General features: G+C 37.4%; 1 protein-coding gene across 14 annotated transcripts in view; it reads left to right on the top strand.

The window, feature by feature from the left end:
* Nucleotides 1-15880, top strand: part of C2CD5 (C2 calcium dependent domain containing 5) — a 93441-nt gene extending 77561 nt beyond the window's left edge. For 4 of the 14 annotated variants that reach the window (XM_079775328.1, XM_079775335.1, XM_079775334.1 and 1 more), the window contains 5 exons: nucleotides 9391-9441; nucleotides 10300-10401; nucleotides 11698-11888; nucleotides 12935-13081; nucleotides 14576-15880. In XM_079775328.1, coding sequence (XP_079631454.1) covers nucleotides 9391-9441; nucleotides 10300-10401; nucleotides 11698-11888; nucleotides 12935-13081; nucleotides 14576-14707 — 623 coding nt within the window. In that variant the 3' untranslated portion in view covers nucleotides 14708-15880. Of the gene's footprint in view, nucleotides 1-3169; nucleotides 3901-9390; nucleotides 9442-10299; nucleotides 10402-11697; nucleotides 11889-12934; nucleotides 13082-14575 lie in introns of those variants that run through there. The other 10 variants (XM_079775323.1, XM_079775329.1, XM_079775326.1 and 7 more) reach the window with 5 other exon arrangements.
* Nucleotides 15881-18870: the final 2990 nt, after the last annotated feature.

Genomic DNA, 18870 nt, shown 5'->3' with positions numbered 1-18870 from the left:
AGTGTTTTTTATTTGCTTCATTATTGTAGATAATCTTAGAATCTTGAGATGAAGATTTACTCTTCATTCTTTCATTGTTATGTTCATATTCATAAAGGGGGGGGGAGTAATATTCTCATTTTAATTTCTCAAGTAATGTCAGCATATTATTAAGGTAATTTTTCATATGAGACTCCATTTTTATATATCAAATGTATTAAAGTTTTATTTTCAGAGATTTGTATTTACCATACTGATTTATTTGATATATTTGAAATTTATATTGTTTGGTAATTTTTTTCAGCAACAATTAAACCTTACAAAAATATTCATTTTGAAAATGACAACAAACTACTTATTTTCTCCAGAGGTATTTGGAGAGGTTTTGGGTGGCAGCAGTAATGTGAGAAAGGAATATGTTTTTGTCTCTCTTAGGTATCTTGGGTACAATTGAGGAACATTTTTAGGTACTTACAAGATACTGCCATTTTTTCAAATACAAAATGATCATCTCTTAATAACAGTACATCTACTTAGATCTAACACTCTTTGGAGAAAATGGTAGTTTTCCATTTTTCTTCTGATTTCAGTGTAATTTTTATTGTAAAATTTATAAAATTATTATACTTTACTTCATAGCATTACATATATAATAAATGTAGTTTGTGTTTTTCCTAAATGTTTTATTCTGAAAAATGGTACATCTGTTATTTAAAAAACCATATTGACTTTTCTGATTTTTATATTTTATAATACAAGTGAAATTATTTCATGATTTCTACTTGTCAAGTATATTATCTGATACTAAATTAGATGTAATACGGAATAGTTTTATACTCACATTGCATGTATATTAATAATCTTTACTAAATCAGTGCAAAGCCTGTCCATATAGATAAGTAGATCCCATCTCTTACTTTGAAGTTGGAAAGATGAGGTACTTTCAAATTCTGAACTTTCTGACATGGTAACTGTGGTCCTTTTTCCTCTTTGTCTAAATTAAAATTCTAATTTAGAACTCCATGGAGAATTTTTGCATACTTCAACTTCCTTGAAAGAATAGAGAGGAAAAATCAAATCCAAAGATAATCTGAGTTCAGCTTTATAAAATAAATATAGTTCCCAGAATAAAAAGTAGAACTGTTAAGAATCTCCCTTGAACTGACTAGACAGGATTTTTTTTAATATCTACTTTATACAGAAATGTGTATTTAATGCAGGGTTAGTTCCAAACTACTTTTAGGTATCATTTTTATTCATCCTTACCCTGAAATGTGGGGGGCTGGGTATGGGGGTTGGGGCGGGGGAGAAACAAAACAAAAAACGAATTAACAAAAAAGATTTCATCAGTTGCTAATCTATTGGAATATATATGTGTTTTTGGGGTTCCTGTTAGCTGTATTTTACCATGTTAATAGCTACTGAGTTCTGTAGATCAAATTTAAACTCTTAAGTTTGCTTTATCTGTGTTGATAACACAGTATCTGCAGTCCTTTCAAAGGTCATTATAACTAGTATTTCTTGTCATTAGTATATTTTATGTAAATTATACTGTGTGAACTGAAGAACAAGGAAAGAAGAATTTGAGTGGAATAAGTAATATCTGAACAATACCTAAAATATTTGCAATTCAATTTAAGGAGTGTAGAGAAGGGCCATGGGTGGAGTAATAAAGCAACAGACCTGGGATCTCTTCTCAGTTCTGCTACTCAGAAGTGTGAGACTTGAGGCCAACTTAAACCTCAATTCCTCATCTGTAAAACGTGAAAGGAATAAGGTTCCCTCTAGCCTTTTAAATTCTCCAATTCCCTGGGTTTCTGTAGTTTGTGGTTCTTCAATTAACATATTAATTTTTTATTAAAAACAAATTAAAAGCTAAATTATGCCTATGGTCACACTGAACTTAAAATTTTCCAAATAGCTTCTAATTAGTTAAACCAATAATTTTTAAGCCATAGTGTTTCTTCAGAGGTGCCTCTTGACTTCCCAGGAGGCAGGGTGGGAAGGGAGGGAGCTGAAAAGGGTTGGGGATGTGAGGGCTAGGTCTCTGGACCCCCTACCCTACCTCTGAACTAGAGCAGTTCCGATTCAGTGTGTTTTTGCGTATCTGTTTTCTACATGTGATTTTGTTTGAAGAAAGGGTTTCAAAGTTGGGAAATAATGGAATCAGATCATTTCACCTTTATTATCATTGTCATCATCATCATCTTGTTCATAATGATCAACATCATCACAACCAGTACTAATGTGTATAAAACTTTTTATACTAAGTGCTTAACTGAAAAACCTATGTGCTTTTCCATGAATATTGCATTTCAAAATCATCAGTAAGCACTAAAAAGTTTCTGTATCTGTTGTAAACAGTTTTGTAAATTGTGGTTTATGTTGCAAGCTTATTTATTGTCTTTGTTCCCTCAAAGTCTTTTTATGAGGACATGGGCTATACCAAATATATTTGAAAAAGTTATTTTAAAGAAAGTATTTTCGAATATTAGAGGATAGGATGAGTTTTGTAAAGATCCTAAAAATGTTATAATAGAGTGTTATAACATGAATGTAGCAACTGGGCATTATAACATGAAGAAAAGGCTTTGAGTAGAGAATAAACATATCTGGAAAAAATTAAGCATAACAATTCAGAGGAAACAGGCAGGAGAGGGCAAGGTAAGAGTGCTAGGAATAAATGTTCAAAAATGTCTCTACTTTTAAAAAATATTTTTATTGATTTCAGAGAGGAAGGGAGAGATAGAAACATCAATGATGATAGAGAATTAATCATTGATTGGCTGCCTCCTGCACGCCCCACACTGGGGACCGAGCCGTTAACCTGGGCATGTGCCCTGACTGGGAATCAGGAATTGAACCATGACCTCCTGGTTCATGGGTCGATGCTCAAACACTGAGCTACATGAGCTGGGCTCTTCTCTACTTTTCTATATGCAACCCACAGAGGCTTAAAAGTCAACTACTAATACTAAGAAGTAAATAAATATATATAGTTTTTATAGTTTTGTTAGTTCAGTTAGCTAAGCTGATGGAGCTTTTCTTTTTTTAATTCTGAAAATTGTGGATTCTATCACAAATAGGATAATTTGTTAAAATGTTCATTTTCTTTTATGTTGACAGAGTAGTTTTAAGAGCTAAGTTAAGCACAGTATGTTTATTAATACTTCCATCTTTTCACTTGTAGATAAACCTTTTCTTATCCTTTCATGTTATTGGAAATGAGTGAATATTATGTGAAGAAAAGATGCTTCAATTATATGTATCCTATTTCTGTGTATAGAGTAAGCCTGGGCCTGAATTGTCCATCCATGTTCAATTTTTTTCTTCCATCTTTTGTTATATTTGGTTTTGTTTCTCAAGGTAACAAAATAGTTTGAAGTATGTCTCAAATTTATGGTTGGCTTGGTGTTACCTTGCTAGTTATCTTGATTTTTCAGATTTGAAATATTAAAAGGTGCTGAGCTGAAATAATTTCTTAAAGGACATTGTCATATGAAGGTCATCCAAATATTTTGATGAATACTATGAGGATCATAGATGATGTGGCGTTGACATAAATTATTTTCACGTGAAGCTGTGTTACGAGAAAAAAGATGGCTATAGTGAATTTTTATGCCACTTTCATAGTGTTTTTCCTAACTATTAATATCTAGACTTCAGTTTTTCTTGAAATAGTTTCAAGAGACTTATAAAATGATATATATAGGAAAAAAGGGATCAAATATAGTAAAAATGGGGAATCTGAGTGAATATAATTTGCGTGGAAAGTAAAAAATAAGTTAGTAAGATTTTTCTCATAAACTGTAGTTGATCTCAAGAATTTTAAACATGTAATTTTCATAAAAGATTAGCATATTTAGATGCATTTCTAAAGATATAAATCTTGAGATATTAGATACCATATTGTAGGGTTTAAGGATTTACATTAATGACAAAAGTGTATGAATTTTATCCTATTATAAATAAATTTCAAATACTTTACAAATCTAATCTATAATAGGATAGTATTTTCATTAAAAGTTTGAGAGTTTTAAGACTTGAAAGGTTTGATTAAACTGATCCTAGCTTTTATATACTGTTGGATAAAACTGTATAGAGGAAAAGTTTTTATAATACCCACCTTGTTCCTGCTTTCATTTTGCTTTATGCTGGCATGATTTCCTCATGCTCAGTGACATAAGCTATATGCTGCCAAGATTACTCTTTTCATTAAGCAGCTGCTGACTAATGTGACAAGCATAGGCCAAAATCTGGGTTTCAATATAAAAGAAAACAAGTTGGCTTATTCATTAAATATGTTGTACTCCATAATTAGGTATCCACATCAGAAGTTTTTTTTTTAATCTTTACTTTTATTGTAGGTTTATAAGAATTAGTTTTTCTTTTTGTTAAATCAAATTTGATTTTAAAAGATATCTTAACTTTTTAAATTTAATGACTTCCCTCACATTATTTTAAACTAGCTATTAGAAATATAAATCTATGAAACCTTTAAAGTTTGCTTTCTTTTTTTTCCTGCCAACTAACGGTTCTGAATTCTTACAAGTCTAAATAATTCATTATACTAACTAAATATCTTTATATATTAACAACTCATTGCATGCCTGTTTTCTCTCTCTCTCTCTTTAAAATAGATTTTGTCCTAATGACCAAATGGTATTAACAATAGAAAGTTCTCCATGTTATTGATGACCACGACAATCCACAGGAGATTTTGAAAGGGTGAGATACTGAGGGAAAGGAGAATGAGAGGAAAATAGAAACTAAAGAGAGAAAAGTGTGTGGAAAACTTACCCACAAAATGGGAAGGAAGGAAGAAAAGAATCGACGGAGAAGTAGGGTTAAGGAATTTTAGCTTCTTTAAGGTAGCTTGAGGACAGTAAAAGCTGGAGTAGGGAGTTAAAAAAAAGCAAAGAAAAATTGAATTGAGTTACTGATGGAAAACAGGGATTATTTGGAAGAGATGATATGAGGAGGAGTGGGTACCTGGTAACGGAGGCAGGAAAACAATAAAGGGTGAGTGAAGGAAAAGCACAAGTGGTTTAGGATGTTGTACATCCTAAAGCTGGAAGCTTTAACGACCCAGGTGGAGAAGCTACTTAATAGTCTTTGTCCTCTAGCGCAGTGGTCGGCAAACTGCAGCTCGCGAGCCACATGTGGCTCTTTGGCCCCTTGAGTGTGGCTCTTCCACAAAATACCACGTGCGGGCGCGCACGTCCAGTGCGATTGAAACTTCGTGGCCCATGCGCAGAAGTCGGTTTTCGGCTCTCAAAAGAAATTTCAATCATTGTACTGTTGACATTTGGCTCTGTTGACTAATGAGTTTGCTGACCACTGCTCTAGCGTATGTATTACCTTTATAATTGAAATTTTTTCCTTATGGACTGTCCAAATTGAAGTTCTATCTTTTCTATGCCTTAATAATTTTTAACTATAATATGGCCATTTTATTACCAATCCACCAGTATTTGAATATAATTATGGACAAAGTTTATGCTGAATGTTCATATACATCCTTTATCTAACTTGGTTATTAATCCAGATTTTATAGTTATATGACTTAGCTAATCAGTGCATTATAGATTGATGGAAATGCCTAATCTGCCAGAGAACTTTTTCATAATTTGCAGGAATTTTTTCAGTTTTAGTAATTTTCCTAGGTTGACCATGTAAGATTGTCTCAAATATTTTTTAATTATTAAGAGCAAAGATATTCTGTGAATTCTAATGATACAAAGTGAGTAAGTGGTCAGAAGAGTTAGTGGTCAGTATAGAACTTTATCATAGTTAATCAACACCTTTGTCATTGGTATGACAGATTAATTAGGAAAATAAGGAAGCCTCAACCTTTAGAGGCATTGGAACATGTATAATTGAGGGAGGAAGAATTCTTGCCACATTTTTTTCTTTGTCATCATTTTGCTCATTTTCACTAAACTGCTTTTAACTTAGGTTAGTCCTCCTCCCCACACCATTAGGGCTTGTTAAATATTGCTAGAATGTACTAAGAGAATAAGAAAGCCATATGTGCTGTGTGTGTGCCAGGCTAACTTTCTAGGGTTGATTATTTGGGGATAATAGGGTTATCACTTACTTGTGCTTTTTAAAACAAAATAATATTTTTCTTGTATTCAGTGGGAAAGGAAATCGTAAGAGAAGTAGGCTGCCATGTGGCTTGATTGAGACTCTCTTTACAGCTAGAATGGGGACCTAACATAAGTGTTTGTCTCAAACTCTTTCACATAGATACACAAATGGCCCACACTAAGCATTAGCCCTCAACAAAGCCCAAATGACTTTAATAAGATTTCTTTTTAATCAAAATTACTAGTTTGTCAATGAGCCAGACAGCTTATATATGTAGTACCTTCTCTTCTGAAAAGCCTGTTGCCTGGGAACGCAAGTTGTAATCAGAAGGAGCAGTGTGACAGAGAGCCCGATATTTGAAGTAGTCAAACTAGTGCAAGGTGCTGCCAGGACCAGCTCACCCTGGGCCTTTTCTCGGAGAGAAAAAATTAAGGTCATAGCTAGCATATTAATAGATGAACCTGCTCTTCTTAAGTGAGATAAATCTTTTCTCTCGCCCTTTCCCTTAAGAATGTCTCCAATTTTAAAACTGATTTATTTTCCAGATTTTAATTCAAACGCATTCATATTTGAGGGCCAGGAATAAATATTTTCCTTTGCTTTTATTTTTCCTCTTCCCTATCCTTTGTAAAATTTTGATGGGAAAAGTAGTAAATGCACATGGTGGAAAGTTCAAATCCTACCAAAAAAATCATATAGTCCAATAAAGCATTCATCTCCCTTCATTTCCCTTCCCAAGAGGCAACTACTACTCTTTAAACATGTTTTTATTGATTTCAGAGAGAGGAAGGGAGAGGGAAAGAGGGATAGAAACATTGATGAGAGAGAAACATTATGGACTGGTTGCCTCCTGCATGCCCCCTTCTGGGGATTGAGCTCAGAATCCCGGGTATGTGCCCTATCTGGGGATTGAACTGTGACTTCTGGTTCATGGGTCAATGCTCAACCACTGAACCACACAGCACAGGCGAGACAACTACTCTTTTTTTAAAAAATATATTTTTATTGATTTTAGAGAGAGAGAGGGAGAAACATCCGTGAGAGAGTTTGATGCTCTGCTCTGGTCTTGTTCTCTAGTTGTTTCTTTCATTTTTTTTTTTTATTTCAGAGAGGAAGGGAGAGGGAGAGAGAGACAGAAACATAAGTGATGAGAGAGAATCATTGATCAGCTGCCTTCTGCACACCCCCTACCAGGGATTGAGCCCACAACCTGGGCATGTGCCCCTGACCAGAATCGAACCTGGGACCCTTCATTCCGCAGGTCAACACTCTATCCACTGAGCCAAACCAGCGAGGGCTGAGGCAACTGCTCTTAATAGCTTATTATCTGTCTTTGCAAATATATTTTATATTTTTCTTTTTTAAAAACACAAATATTATACGCATCATTGTGTACCTTTGTGTTTTCTTTTCACTTGCTAAACTTAGAGATGGGAACAGATACTTTTTTTTTTCTTTTTAAGACAAAGTTCTTTTTTTTTAAAAAAAGTGTTCTTATTGATTTTTAGAGAGAGAGGAAGGGAGAGGAATAGATAGAAACATAGATGACAGAGAAACACCATCAACTGCTTGCCTCCTTCCTGCACACCTGTACTGGGGATCGAGCTTGCAACCTGGGCATATGCCCTGTCTGCGAATCAAACCGTGACCTCTTGGTTCCTGGGATAGATGCTCAACTGCTGAGCCACACTGGCTGGGAGGGAACAGACACTTTTTACATTTAAACTCTTTTTGTGGACATTTGCCTCTAACATATATAGTTGCTATTGGGGAATCCCATATTACCCAGATAATATTGAGGTACAGAGATAATTTCACTTCAGTGATTTTCACTTTTTTTTTTAGCTTCCTCCCCTGCCACTACATTTTAAAAACTTTCACAGAATTCCTAATTTTCTATAATTCTATGCTCACCAAGGGCATATGAGAACCATGGGACCCTCCTGGGACATGGAAGCCTGGGGTAGGTCTCCGGCTGTCCCAGCACTGGGTCTTGCTGTGCTGAGCTGTCCCCTAGAGATCTGGTCAGCCTCAAGATGTCAGCTCTGGCCTTCTTCCTGTAGATTTCATCTCCTCCTGGCCTTCCAGTGCCCCTCGGGATCCGGAGTCCAGAGGACTCTCCCTGTCTGGATCTGCAGTCTGAGGCCATGATTATCAGGGCATGTCCACAGCCCAGCACTCTCACAGGCATTTTGTGGACCCCACTTAGTGACCCTGTTTATTTATCAGCTCTCTGTTGTAAGAGGAATGTCAGCCATTGTACACTCTCAGTATTAGCTAGTGGTCACTTGACCTATAAAAATGGGGGAGGAGGGCAGCATGGGAGATACTTCCATTGTACCCAATTATTAGAAACATTCTGTACAAATCTTACTTTTGGAAAGTGTAAATTTTATTAACTTAAGAATAGTGCCAAAAGATCAACCCATTAGGCAGAGACAAAAATATGTATTTAATTAGTTTATAAATTAAAAAAACAACTGGCCGACCCAAATAATTCTCCGTGTTTCTTATGGGTTATTTCTACATGACAACACTATTCCTTCAATTATAAAATTCTTTGAAACAAAAATTCAAATGTGTTAGTGTGGATAGATCCTGAACATTAGGAATAGGTGATTTTTATAGTACTGTTTAAATTTGTACAATATCTTAAAAATCTATAAAAATGTCAGAGAAAATTCTGGATGCTATTTGTATGAGGTACTGGAAAGGAAGTGATTGGGATTCCTGGTTATTTCTATGGAGAACAGTCACTTTTTCATTCCACAAAGTCTTGATACCACCAGAGGACTTTGCTGACAGTAATGTCCTTTAATGAAGGGGTTGGTGGTAAGGGGGAGTGTTATGGCTAGTAAGGAGCTTGTGTTTGTCTGTGAGACATCAGTCATTGCCTTGTCTGTAATTTTTAATCTTACTGGCTCTTCCCCACACAAATATTTCCCTTCCATGTTTCATTTCAGATTTTCTTCCCAATTCATTGACCCTTTTCTCTGCTCAGTTTTCTCACATCCTGCTTTCATTCTATTTGTTACTGTGTTTATATTTTCTCATGCCTATAAAGTTTCTGAAACTCTTTTTGTGTTATACTAACAAGTAGTCTTCCTTGGCATGGTATTTATTAACTGAGCTAGTTTTCATATGTCAATAGAAATTGCATTAGGAATCTAAATACTTCTATTTGGTTTGCTTTTACAATGAAGCCATAAAGATTTCCTCCTCTTCTTCTGGCTTATAGAGAGTACTTACAAACAGCAAAGAAGAGAAACTGGTTTATACTTAGCATCCAAGCTAATGTTGTTCATATTGTCTTATTAGAACACCTGGAGAGTGCAAGTTCTAACTCAGGTATACCAGCTGCACAGAGAGGTGAGTTCGTCTAATCAAATAGTCACCAAGGTGTGAAATTCTAGTGTGGTGGTGCATAAACATACAGACATTGGAAAAATGCACTGGACAGTGGAATTCAGACACCAAAATGTGGCTTTATTGTAGTTAGAATGTGTCTCAAAAACATTAATAAAACTAATATTTTAAAAATTTAAAGCATTTTTATAGTTTTCCAGTTTCTAAAAATAAAATTTTAGCCTTTTAATATATATTTTTTAGTTCAGTAAAAGGAGAACTTATTAGATTCACACCTGCCGCCCTCCCCTGTGTTATGAGAAGCTTTGTTGCCATAAATGTACATGGAAAAGAGATTATGGACAGAAGCGATCCTTTGGCTTTCCTGTTACTCTTGGTAGAAAGAAGGTATTTTAATAAAAGATAAGTCAACTAGTGATTTTTTTCATCTATTCTTCACCATTTAACTCATTATTTTTTGTTTTGATTTTAAAGTAGACATAGGAAGGCAATTATTCACAAAGTTTAGATTGCAAATTAAAGTCCTAAAGTATAAACAGCTAAAACATTGTAAAGTAAAAAGAATGTGGACAAAGTTAGTTAAAATGTGGTATATGGTCCTGATATTTCTGTTAAACCCTACTTCCGTTTTCCCTAAGAGACCACACAACTATGACATCACCAAAAACGCTCAGCCAGCTGAGAAATTGGTTTTGGACAAATCAGTGTCTAAAGCTTGACTCTTTACTGTCTCTCTTATCTGACTTGAAAGGGACCATTCTTTTTCTGTATTACAGTTAAATTACGTCATCAGAAGGAGTGTTATGACGAGTAAGAGACGTCATACATATTTTTTCTTTTGTTTTCTGTCTATGTTTCCAGCAACGTCAGTTGATTACAGTTCCTTTGCAGACAGATGCAGCAGCTGGATAGAGCTCATTAAACTGAAAGCTCAGACCATAAGGCGCGGATCAATTAAGACAAGTAGGCGGATGTTTCTACCACATTATGATCTGAGAAGCATATCCCTGATTTCCCAGTGGTGAAGGCTAGACTTTTCCACCCAGTAATAACATTGTGAATCAATCATGTGTTGGAGTGTGAAAGCTGCAGACTAATGGTCATTTAGCAGAAGTTATTGAAGGGCCTTTAGATTTGTTGATTTTAACTGTAGAATTTTTTTTTAATTTCACTTTTTGTGAAGGTGTTCTTAAAAGTATGTAAATAGATATTATATTCTAGTGGAAGGAAATTGTCAGCTCTCTTATGGAAGAGATACTATTCCAGGACCCAAGGTACTATATAGCATATGGCATGTGTCAGTTTATCAAGTGTGATATCCAGAGGGCTGAAAGAATGAGGTATTTTTAGAGAGAAAGTAAACTCTTATCTCACTGTTAGAATCAAGATCATGAGATGCTCTTTTATCTATACTCCATGTGTTTTGGTAGATTCGGAGGTAAATGTATTTGAGTGTCAGAGTTTACAGTACATTAATAGGGAAGGAACTATATTTTAGAGGAAAGATCACAGGATATGGAACCTGTTAGATCTGGTTTTGAATCTTAGAAGTGCCATTTTAATAGCTGTGTGACCTTGGGAAAGTTATTTAACTTCTCTGAACCTCAGTTTCCTCATGTTGAAAATGGGGATAAAACCTAGGTTGCTGGGTTGTTATAAGGATTAGATGTATATATGTGCCTGGTTTATAATAGTTATTTGATAAGTGGTAGCTATTATTATTTATATTTTATAACAATCAACTTTTAGATAGCCAAGGTTATTTCTAAGTTTTTAAAATTATGAGTTTGATCAAAATGGTTTAGAAAATAAACCTATTACAACTAGTTAACAAGGTTTATCTACAAGTTGACAATGATGAAGTCATCTGAAAAAGTTGGAAAAAAACTGGGAAATATAACAACTTTCACACTCTGTAATAATTTGTTCCCACAGCAGATAATTTTTAATTGCTCTGCCGCTTTTTCTTTTTCTTCACTTTATAACGATCATTGTATGTATAGCTACACCGCATCAACATTTTCTTTTGCAGGAATGCCATTTTTCTTCCAAAAGAATTCCATTCCAGCATTTTCTCTTATGTTTTTCTTTCTCTCTCTCTTTAAATTGCATGCAGTGCATGATAATTTCTTGACTTTCATGACATGGCTTAGCCTCACTGACAGCTGAATGTTGTCACCACTTACTCGGAAACCTTGGGGAGTAATTGAGTTACTAGCATCTGATCTTGGTGGTTTCTCTTCTTTCTTCAATTTTTAGCTGTGACAGTTGAAAAAGCAAGTCCAATGAGTGAAGGAAATTTCCGGAATCGTTCTGCTCCACCTTGTGCAAATTCTACAGTTGGGGTTGTTAAGATGACACCTCTTTCTTTCATTCCTGGAGCAAAAATAACGAAATATCTTGGGATAATTAACATGTTTTTTATTCGGGAAACCACTTCTCTACGTGAGGTAATTTTATGGATGTTATTTCATTACTTTTGTGAATTTTCTCTGATTGAAGATATTAGTGACAAAACCAAACAAGTTTCAATTATTATTATTATTTTATATATTTTTATTTTATTTTATTATTTTATTTTATTTATTTTATTTTATTTTATTTATTTTATTTTATTTTATTTTATTTTTATTTTATTTTTGCCCAAAGTAACACACACATCTTTTTCTTTTTTTCCCCCCAATAACCTGTCTGGATTGATTCTAGATTACACTTACCAAATTTCACACAGTAGTTAGTATTATCATAAGACTTATGAACAAAACAGATGGAGCCCCTGACCTGATGGAATTTACAGTCTAGTGAAACTGGAGCATGGTGGACATTAAACAAATAATTATGTAACCACTAGTGATAATAAGAGGCCATTAGAAAATATACTGGGGGAACTCACTTTAGATTTAAGGAAGGTATCTCTGAGTAAGTTCCATTTCAGCCAGGACCTAAAGAACTAGATATGAGTTATCCTGGTAGAAAATTGGGTAACGATCCTTAGAACCTTCAGGAGCAGTATATGTAAAGACCTTGAGGCAGAGAAAATGCTTGACACTTTTGAGAAACTGATAAAAGGTAAACATGACTAGAACATGGTTCAGAAGGGGAGATGTGGATAGCAGGGAGGTTTTATTGTTTATATTTATCATTAATTTACTTGAAGGAGGATGGGAACAATTTGATAGAGGGAGATGTTGAAGATGGAGGAATAATTTGAATTCTTGCTCTGCCATTTATTTACTAATCATGTGATCATAGCTAGTCATGGGCACATTACAAATTCTTTGAGCTTCATCATCTGTAAAATAAGGAGAGTAATCTCTATCATAGATATGTGTTCAGTAAAGTTTTGTTCATTCATGCAACAACTCCTCACAAAGGACATTAAAATAATCCATTATATTAAGATTATTGAAGATGTTTTAATATTTCCTCTTTGACATTTTATATACATTTATTTACACAAGTACATAAATTGATTTTTCTGTGCATTATTATGTAGGAAGGAGGAGTCAGTGGTTTTCTCCATGCTTTTGTCGCTGAGGTGTTTGCAATGGTGAGAGCTCATGTTGCTGCATTAGGAGGGAATGCTGTTGTCTCCTACATCATGAAGCAGTGTGTCTTCATGGAGAATCCAAATAAGAACCAGGTAAGAGGTAGTTAAAGACCTCTGACCGGGAACCTGGGAATGTACCCCATGGCCTTCCCACCTGCCACCCTCCCCTGCAAAAGAGATTTGCTCTTTATAAAGCTCTTTGATTCTCAATGCTTAGAATGTGTTCTAAAGAATCTTTATAATAAAAGCCTAAGCGACTGTTATGGCGGAACGACCAGAATGACCGGTCACTATGATGCGCACTGACCACCAGGGGGCAGGCACTCAATACTGGAGCTGTCCCCTGGTGGTCAGTGTGCTCCCTCAGGGGGAGCGCCGCTCAGCCAGAAGCCGGGCTCACGGTTGGTGAGCGCAGCAGCCGTGGCAGGAGCCTCTCCTGCCTCCACAGCAGCACTAAGGAGCAGCGAGCTGAACAGTAAGGAGCAGCGAACAGGCGGGCAGTAAGGAACAAGGGGTCCCGGACTGTGAGAGGGATCCCAGACTGCAAGAGGGCACAGGCCGGGCTAAGGGAAACCTCCCCACCCCCAGTGCATGAATTTCGTGCACCAGGCCTGTAGTATATTGATAACCATGGTCATACAGAGGTCAGATGCAGTTTTCACATCCCAGGTGACCAGCTGTTCCTAAATACTTTAGAAGTTTTGCTTCTAATTTACTACTTTTTTCTTTAAATATATTTTATTGATTTTTTACAGAGAGGAAGGGAGAGGGATAGTTAGAAACATCGATGAGAGAGAAACATGGATCAGCTGCCTCCTGCACACCCCCTACTGGGTATGTGCCCGCATCCAAGGTACATGCCCTTGACCGGAATCGAACCCCTTAGTCCGCAGGCCGACGCTCTATCCACTGAGCCAAACTGGTTAGGGCATAATTTACTACTTTTTTCATCATCTTCTTGGTGGGTCTTTGGAATACAGTGATGGCTGACTAAGGAGAGTTAAAAATGCCTCCCGACTGGCGTGGCTCAGTGGTTGAGCATCAAGCTATGAATCAGGTCACGGTTGGATTCCCAGTCAGGGCACATGCCTGGGTTGCGGGCTTGATCCCCACTGGAGGGTGTTTCTGTCTTTTTCTCCCTCTCCATTCCTCTCTGAAATCAATATATATATATATTTAAAAAGCCCTCCTCTAGTTTGGATTATGATGCCATCAGGTTCTCACTGTCATGCTGGTGAAAAGTACATCATAATGGGGCCAAACTGCTTTGTTTTGTTTTAAAACAAGTAATGTAATTCTGTTAATGGGGGCTAAAGTGTATTGCTTAGGTTAAATTTTAGAATAAATTTCTTTTTATCATTTTTGTTAAGGTAACTCACTTAAAATTGTTAGAGTCCTTTAAAAATTAAATGACTATAATGATTGTTTCTTTGAGTTTACTTTCTTATGAATTGCCTTCTTATTCTTTGCTCATTTTTCTAGTGGGATGTCTATCTTTTCTCTAATGAATGTGGTACCCCTAATGTAACAGACGAGTATGAGCATATTGTGGAATTTGTGACTGAACATGCCCCATTGTTCTTATAGGCACAGTGTCTTATAAATGTAAGTGGTGATGCAGTGGTTTTTGTCCGTGAATCTGAATTAGAAGTGGTATCATCTCAGCCACCTACTGCCAACTGCCAGTCGTCCTGTCCTGGAGGAGAAGTTACAACCTGAAGTAAATTAGAAAGAAAGAGCTCAACTGCGTGAAATTTATCTGTCTCCATCGTTTTGTCATTATCTTCCTAGACTTCTTAAAAAATTGAACTTGATCTGAGATCATTCAAAAAGAACTGATACATTATGAGTAGATTTGATTTGTCTAGAATCTCTTGGAAGCATGAGAATTTTCTAATCTTGACATTTTGTTTGCCAAGCCTAGATAGACAGGCCCCATGGAATCTTGACCCTTGAGTAAGTTAAGTTTCTCAGAGAACTGTAGGTGGATGATATTTGCAATTTATGTTGATTTTAGTAAAATCATAATTCACGAAATGAAATGGGAAGATCATCAGGAAACTAGGATAGCTGCCCTGTGTACCTTAGAAAAGTTAACCAACAGGTTCACAAATTGTTAATGAAGTAATAGTCTGACTTGAGGGATATGTGGGAAAATGGAGAAATTTTCAGAAAACCATGTGGGTTTCTTAACGCGTTTTATTTCGATGAGGAATTTGGTCACAACTGAAAGGGAGCCGTGCTTCGGCCATCTTTTAAAAAGAAGCTCCAGTTCCACTGCTTGTATCCATATGTCTCCGCTGCTGTGAAAGAAGACAGACGCCAGCGCCCGTGTCCTTCCATTGGAAGTTTTAATGATATCTCTGAGGAGGGAGGAAAACAAATTACCATTTAACTTATAAGTGTCCCATTTCAGTTGGTGCTTAATTTGTCTAGAAGAGGTTTGGCTTCACCAGGGAAGAAAAGGTCAGTGAATTTTGTTGACATAGTTAAAATATAATTGATATAATAGGAACATAAAATTATTTTCTAATAAAATAATAATGCACTTCTACCAAATAGAATTTTAGTAATGTATTAGGGACTTTTGATGGTGAGTTAGACTGTATTTGGCATAGAATTTGGAAATGTAACTTGAATGTAAATATGCTGCAAAATGTTGAATGTATACATAGGGATACTTTTTCTGTCAATGCCAAATACCTGTTTTAAATGAACCTTAAAAATACACTCTTCCTTTGCACAGTGAAATTTCTTTATAAAACTCATGATTTTGCTCTTCCAGGATAACAAACTGCCCTAAAGATTAGGAGTCATTTTCTTGTTATCACAGGTGTCAATATTTTTCTGTATTTTGTTTATAATTTTATTTTTAAATAAAATGTTTATAAAGATGAACTGGAATATTCGTTAATCTCTTTTTTGCCTCCTGGATATACTACTGTCAGTAGTCTGGAGTCACTTGACATTTGATCATCTCCATTCATTCCTTCAATCAACAAACATCTGTTGTGCATCTACTCTATGCAAAGCCCTGTTCTTAATTTTGGGGGAAAAAAAATATATATATATATATATAATTGTGGCACTCTGTGTCTTTGGTAGGTAGGTATTCATTCAACAACTATTTATGAGGGCCTACAGATCCCAGGGCATAGTTTTAGATGGTGAAAAAACACACACCTAAGTTACTGCTCTCATGAAGCTGATTTTCATGAACTACACAAGAAAATAATTTATAAAATGTGATTTATAGCCCTGTAACAATTGCTAATGTTTATTGAATGCTTACTACATGCCAGGCGCTCTAATAAATATATTTTGTGGTAAGCCTTTACAGAAACCCGATGAGGTAGATACTATGGGTAAGCCCCATTTTATAGTTGAGGCAGCTGAGAGTTTATGTGATGCATCCAAGACACAATAAGTAGTGGGACCAAGATTCAAGCACCAGCAACCTGACTCTGATACCTACACTATTAAGTGAGAAAATGTTTGGGATAAGGGTAGCTAGGTAGCTTCCCTAAGGAAATAATAATAGTTAAGCTCAGTCTGGAAAAATAGGCAGCTCACTGAAATGGACTATTGTTCATAGTTTTATTCATCCACCCAACTATTTTATAATTGTCTAGTATGTTTAAGAGCCCTTTCTAGGCAGGGGGATAATGAGAGAACTGCCACTAATTGAGTACCTGTTGTGTGTCATATTCTGTGCATACACATTATTCTAATTCTTAAAATATAAAACTAGCTGGGTGGCATTATCTCCATTTTGGTACGAACAGTTGTATACTCCGCAGAGGCCCAGGCTGATTTCTAGGAAAGCGGGAGTTTCCTTAACCACTCAGGGTTTGCAATCTGCTCACACAAAGATTGGCTCCTTCCAGAAAAGCTACTGTTACCCGTGTCTCAGGAGCTGCCGTTGTTTCCTTATGTGTGGATTCTCGTGAGAGACATGATCATTTAAAACATGTGCTGGGAATACAAGGCAGCTTACAATATTTACAGCATACCTCATCTCATTCCTTCTTCATCGCTGCTCCAAAGGTAAACTACACAATCTCAATACTTTGTTAGGTTTCTGCACTCACTGTCCCACTTCCTCCACCTCTTATTCTTTCATAATCCATGACCATCTGGCTTCCATCTCCTGAACTGCTCCTGAATTTGAACATGCCAAGGATACAAGTATTGGATTGCAGTAGTGGATATCTGGCAAGATTTTTTATGTATATACATAATTATTTTATATATTTTTTACACAGTTTTTTTTAAAAAAACCCTCACTCAAGGACTTATTTTCCATTGATTTTTAGAGAGAGTGGAAGAGAGAGGGAGAGACAGAAACACTAAAGTGAGAGAGACACATCAATTGGTTGCCTCCTGCATGGTCCCAACCAGGGCAGGGAGCCTAAAACTGAGGTACATGCCCTTAACTGGAATTGTACCTGGGACCCTTCAGTCCGCAGGCCGATGCTCTGTCCACTGAGCCAAACTTACTAGGGCCATAATCCTATCTAATAAAAGAGTAATATGCAAATTGACCATCATGCCAAGACACAAGATGGCCGCCCCCATGTGGACACAAGATGGCCACCACAAGATGGCTGGCAGGGCAGGGCAGTTGTGGGCAGTTGTGGGTGACCAGGCCGGCAGAGGAGGGCAGTTAGGGGAGACCAGGCCAGCAAGGGAGGGCAGTTGGGGGGGACCCAGGCCTGCAGGGGAGGGCAGTTGGGGGGAACCAGGCCTGCAGGAAGGGGCAATTGGGGGGGCCAGGCCTGAAGGGGAGAGCAGTTTGGGGGGGACCCAGGCCTGCAGGGGAGGGCGGTTTGGGGGAACAGGCCTGCAGGGAAGGACAGTTGCGGGGGACCCAGGCCTGCAGGGGAGGGCAGTTGTGGACGATCAGGCCAGCATGGAGGGCAGTTAGGGGTGACCAGGCCAGCAGAGGAGGGCAGTTGGGGGAGACCAGGTCTGAAGGGGAGGGCAGTTGTGGGCGATCAGGCCAGCAGGGAGGGCAGTTAGGGGTGACGGGGCCAGCAGAGGAGGGCAGTTGGGGGAGACCAGGCCTGCAGTGGAGAGCAGTTGGGGAGGGACCAGGCCTGCATGGGAGGACAGTTGGGGGGGGACCAGGCCTGCAGGGGAGGGCAGTTGTGGACAATCATGCCAGCAGGGAGGGCAGTTAGGGGTGACCAGGCCCAGCAGAGGAGGGAAAATGGGGGATAGGCCTGCAGGAGAGGGAAGTTGGGGGTGACCAGGCCTGCAGGGGAGGACAGTTAGGGGTGACCAGACTGGCAGGGGAGGGCAGTTAGGGGTGACCAGGCTGGTAGGGGAGGGCAGTTAGGGGCAATTGGGCTGGCTGGGGAGCAAGTTAGGCGTTGATCAGGCTGGCAGTGGAGTAGTTAGGGGGTGATCAGGCTGGCAGGCAGAAGTGGTTAGGGGCAATCAGGCAGAGGCAAGGAGCCAGCAGTCCTGGATTGTGAGAGGGATGTCCAACTGCCTGTTTAGGCCCGATCCTAGTGGGATTGGGCCTAAATGGGAGGTCAGACATCCCTCAAGGGGTCTCAGATTGGAGAGAGTGTAGGCTGGGCTGAGGGAACCCCTGCCCCCCGTGCATGAATTTTGTGCACTGGGCCTCTAGTTATTTTATAAATGCATAATTGGGATCATACATTTTTAAATAGTTCTACTTTATTACCTTTTTCTCCTTCCCCATTATATGCCTCCCAATCCAATGTTAATGACCTAGTATGTATTCTTGCATATAAAAAATCTGCTAATGAGGTATAATATTTATTCAATAAAAATCTATTTTAAGTGTATGCATCAAGGCATTTTGACAAATGGATTCGGTCATGTAACCAAGGTAACATTTCCATCTCCTC

Source organism: Cnephaeus nilssonii, assembly GCF_951640355.1.
Source record: "Cnephaeus nilssonii genome assembly, chromosome: 6".
NCBI classification, from domain to species: Eukaryota; Metazoa; Chordata; class Mammalia; order Chiroptera; family Vespertilionidae; genus Cnephaeus; species Cnephaeus nilssonii.
This window is presented reverse-complemented; position numbering and strand designations above follow the sequence as displayed.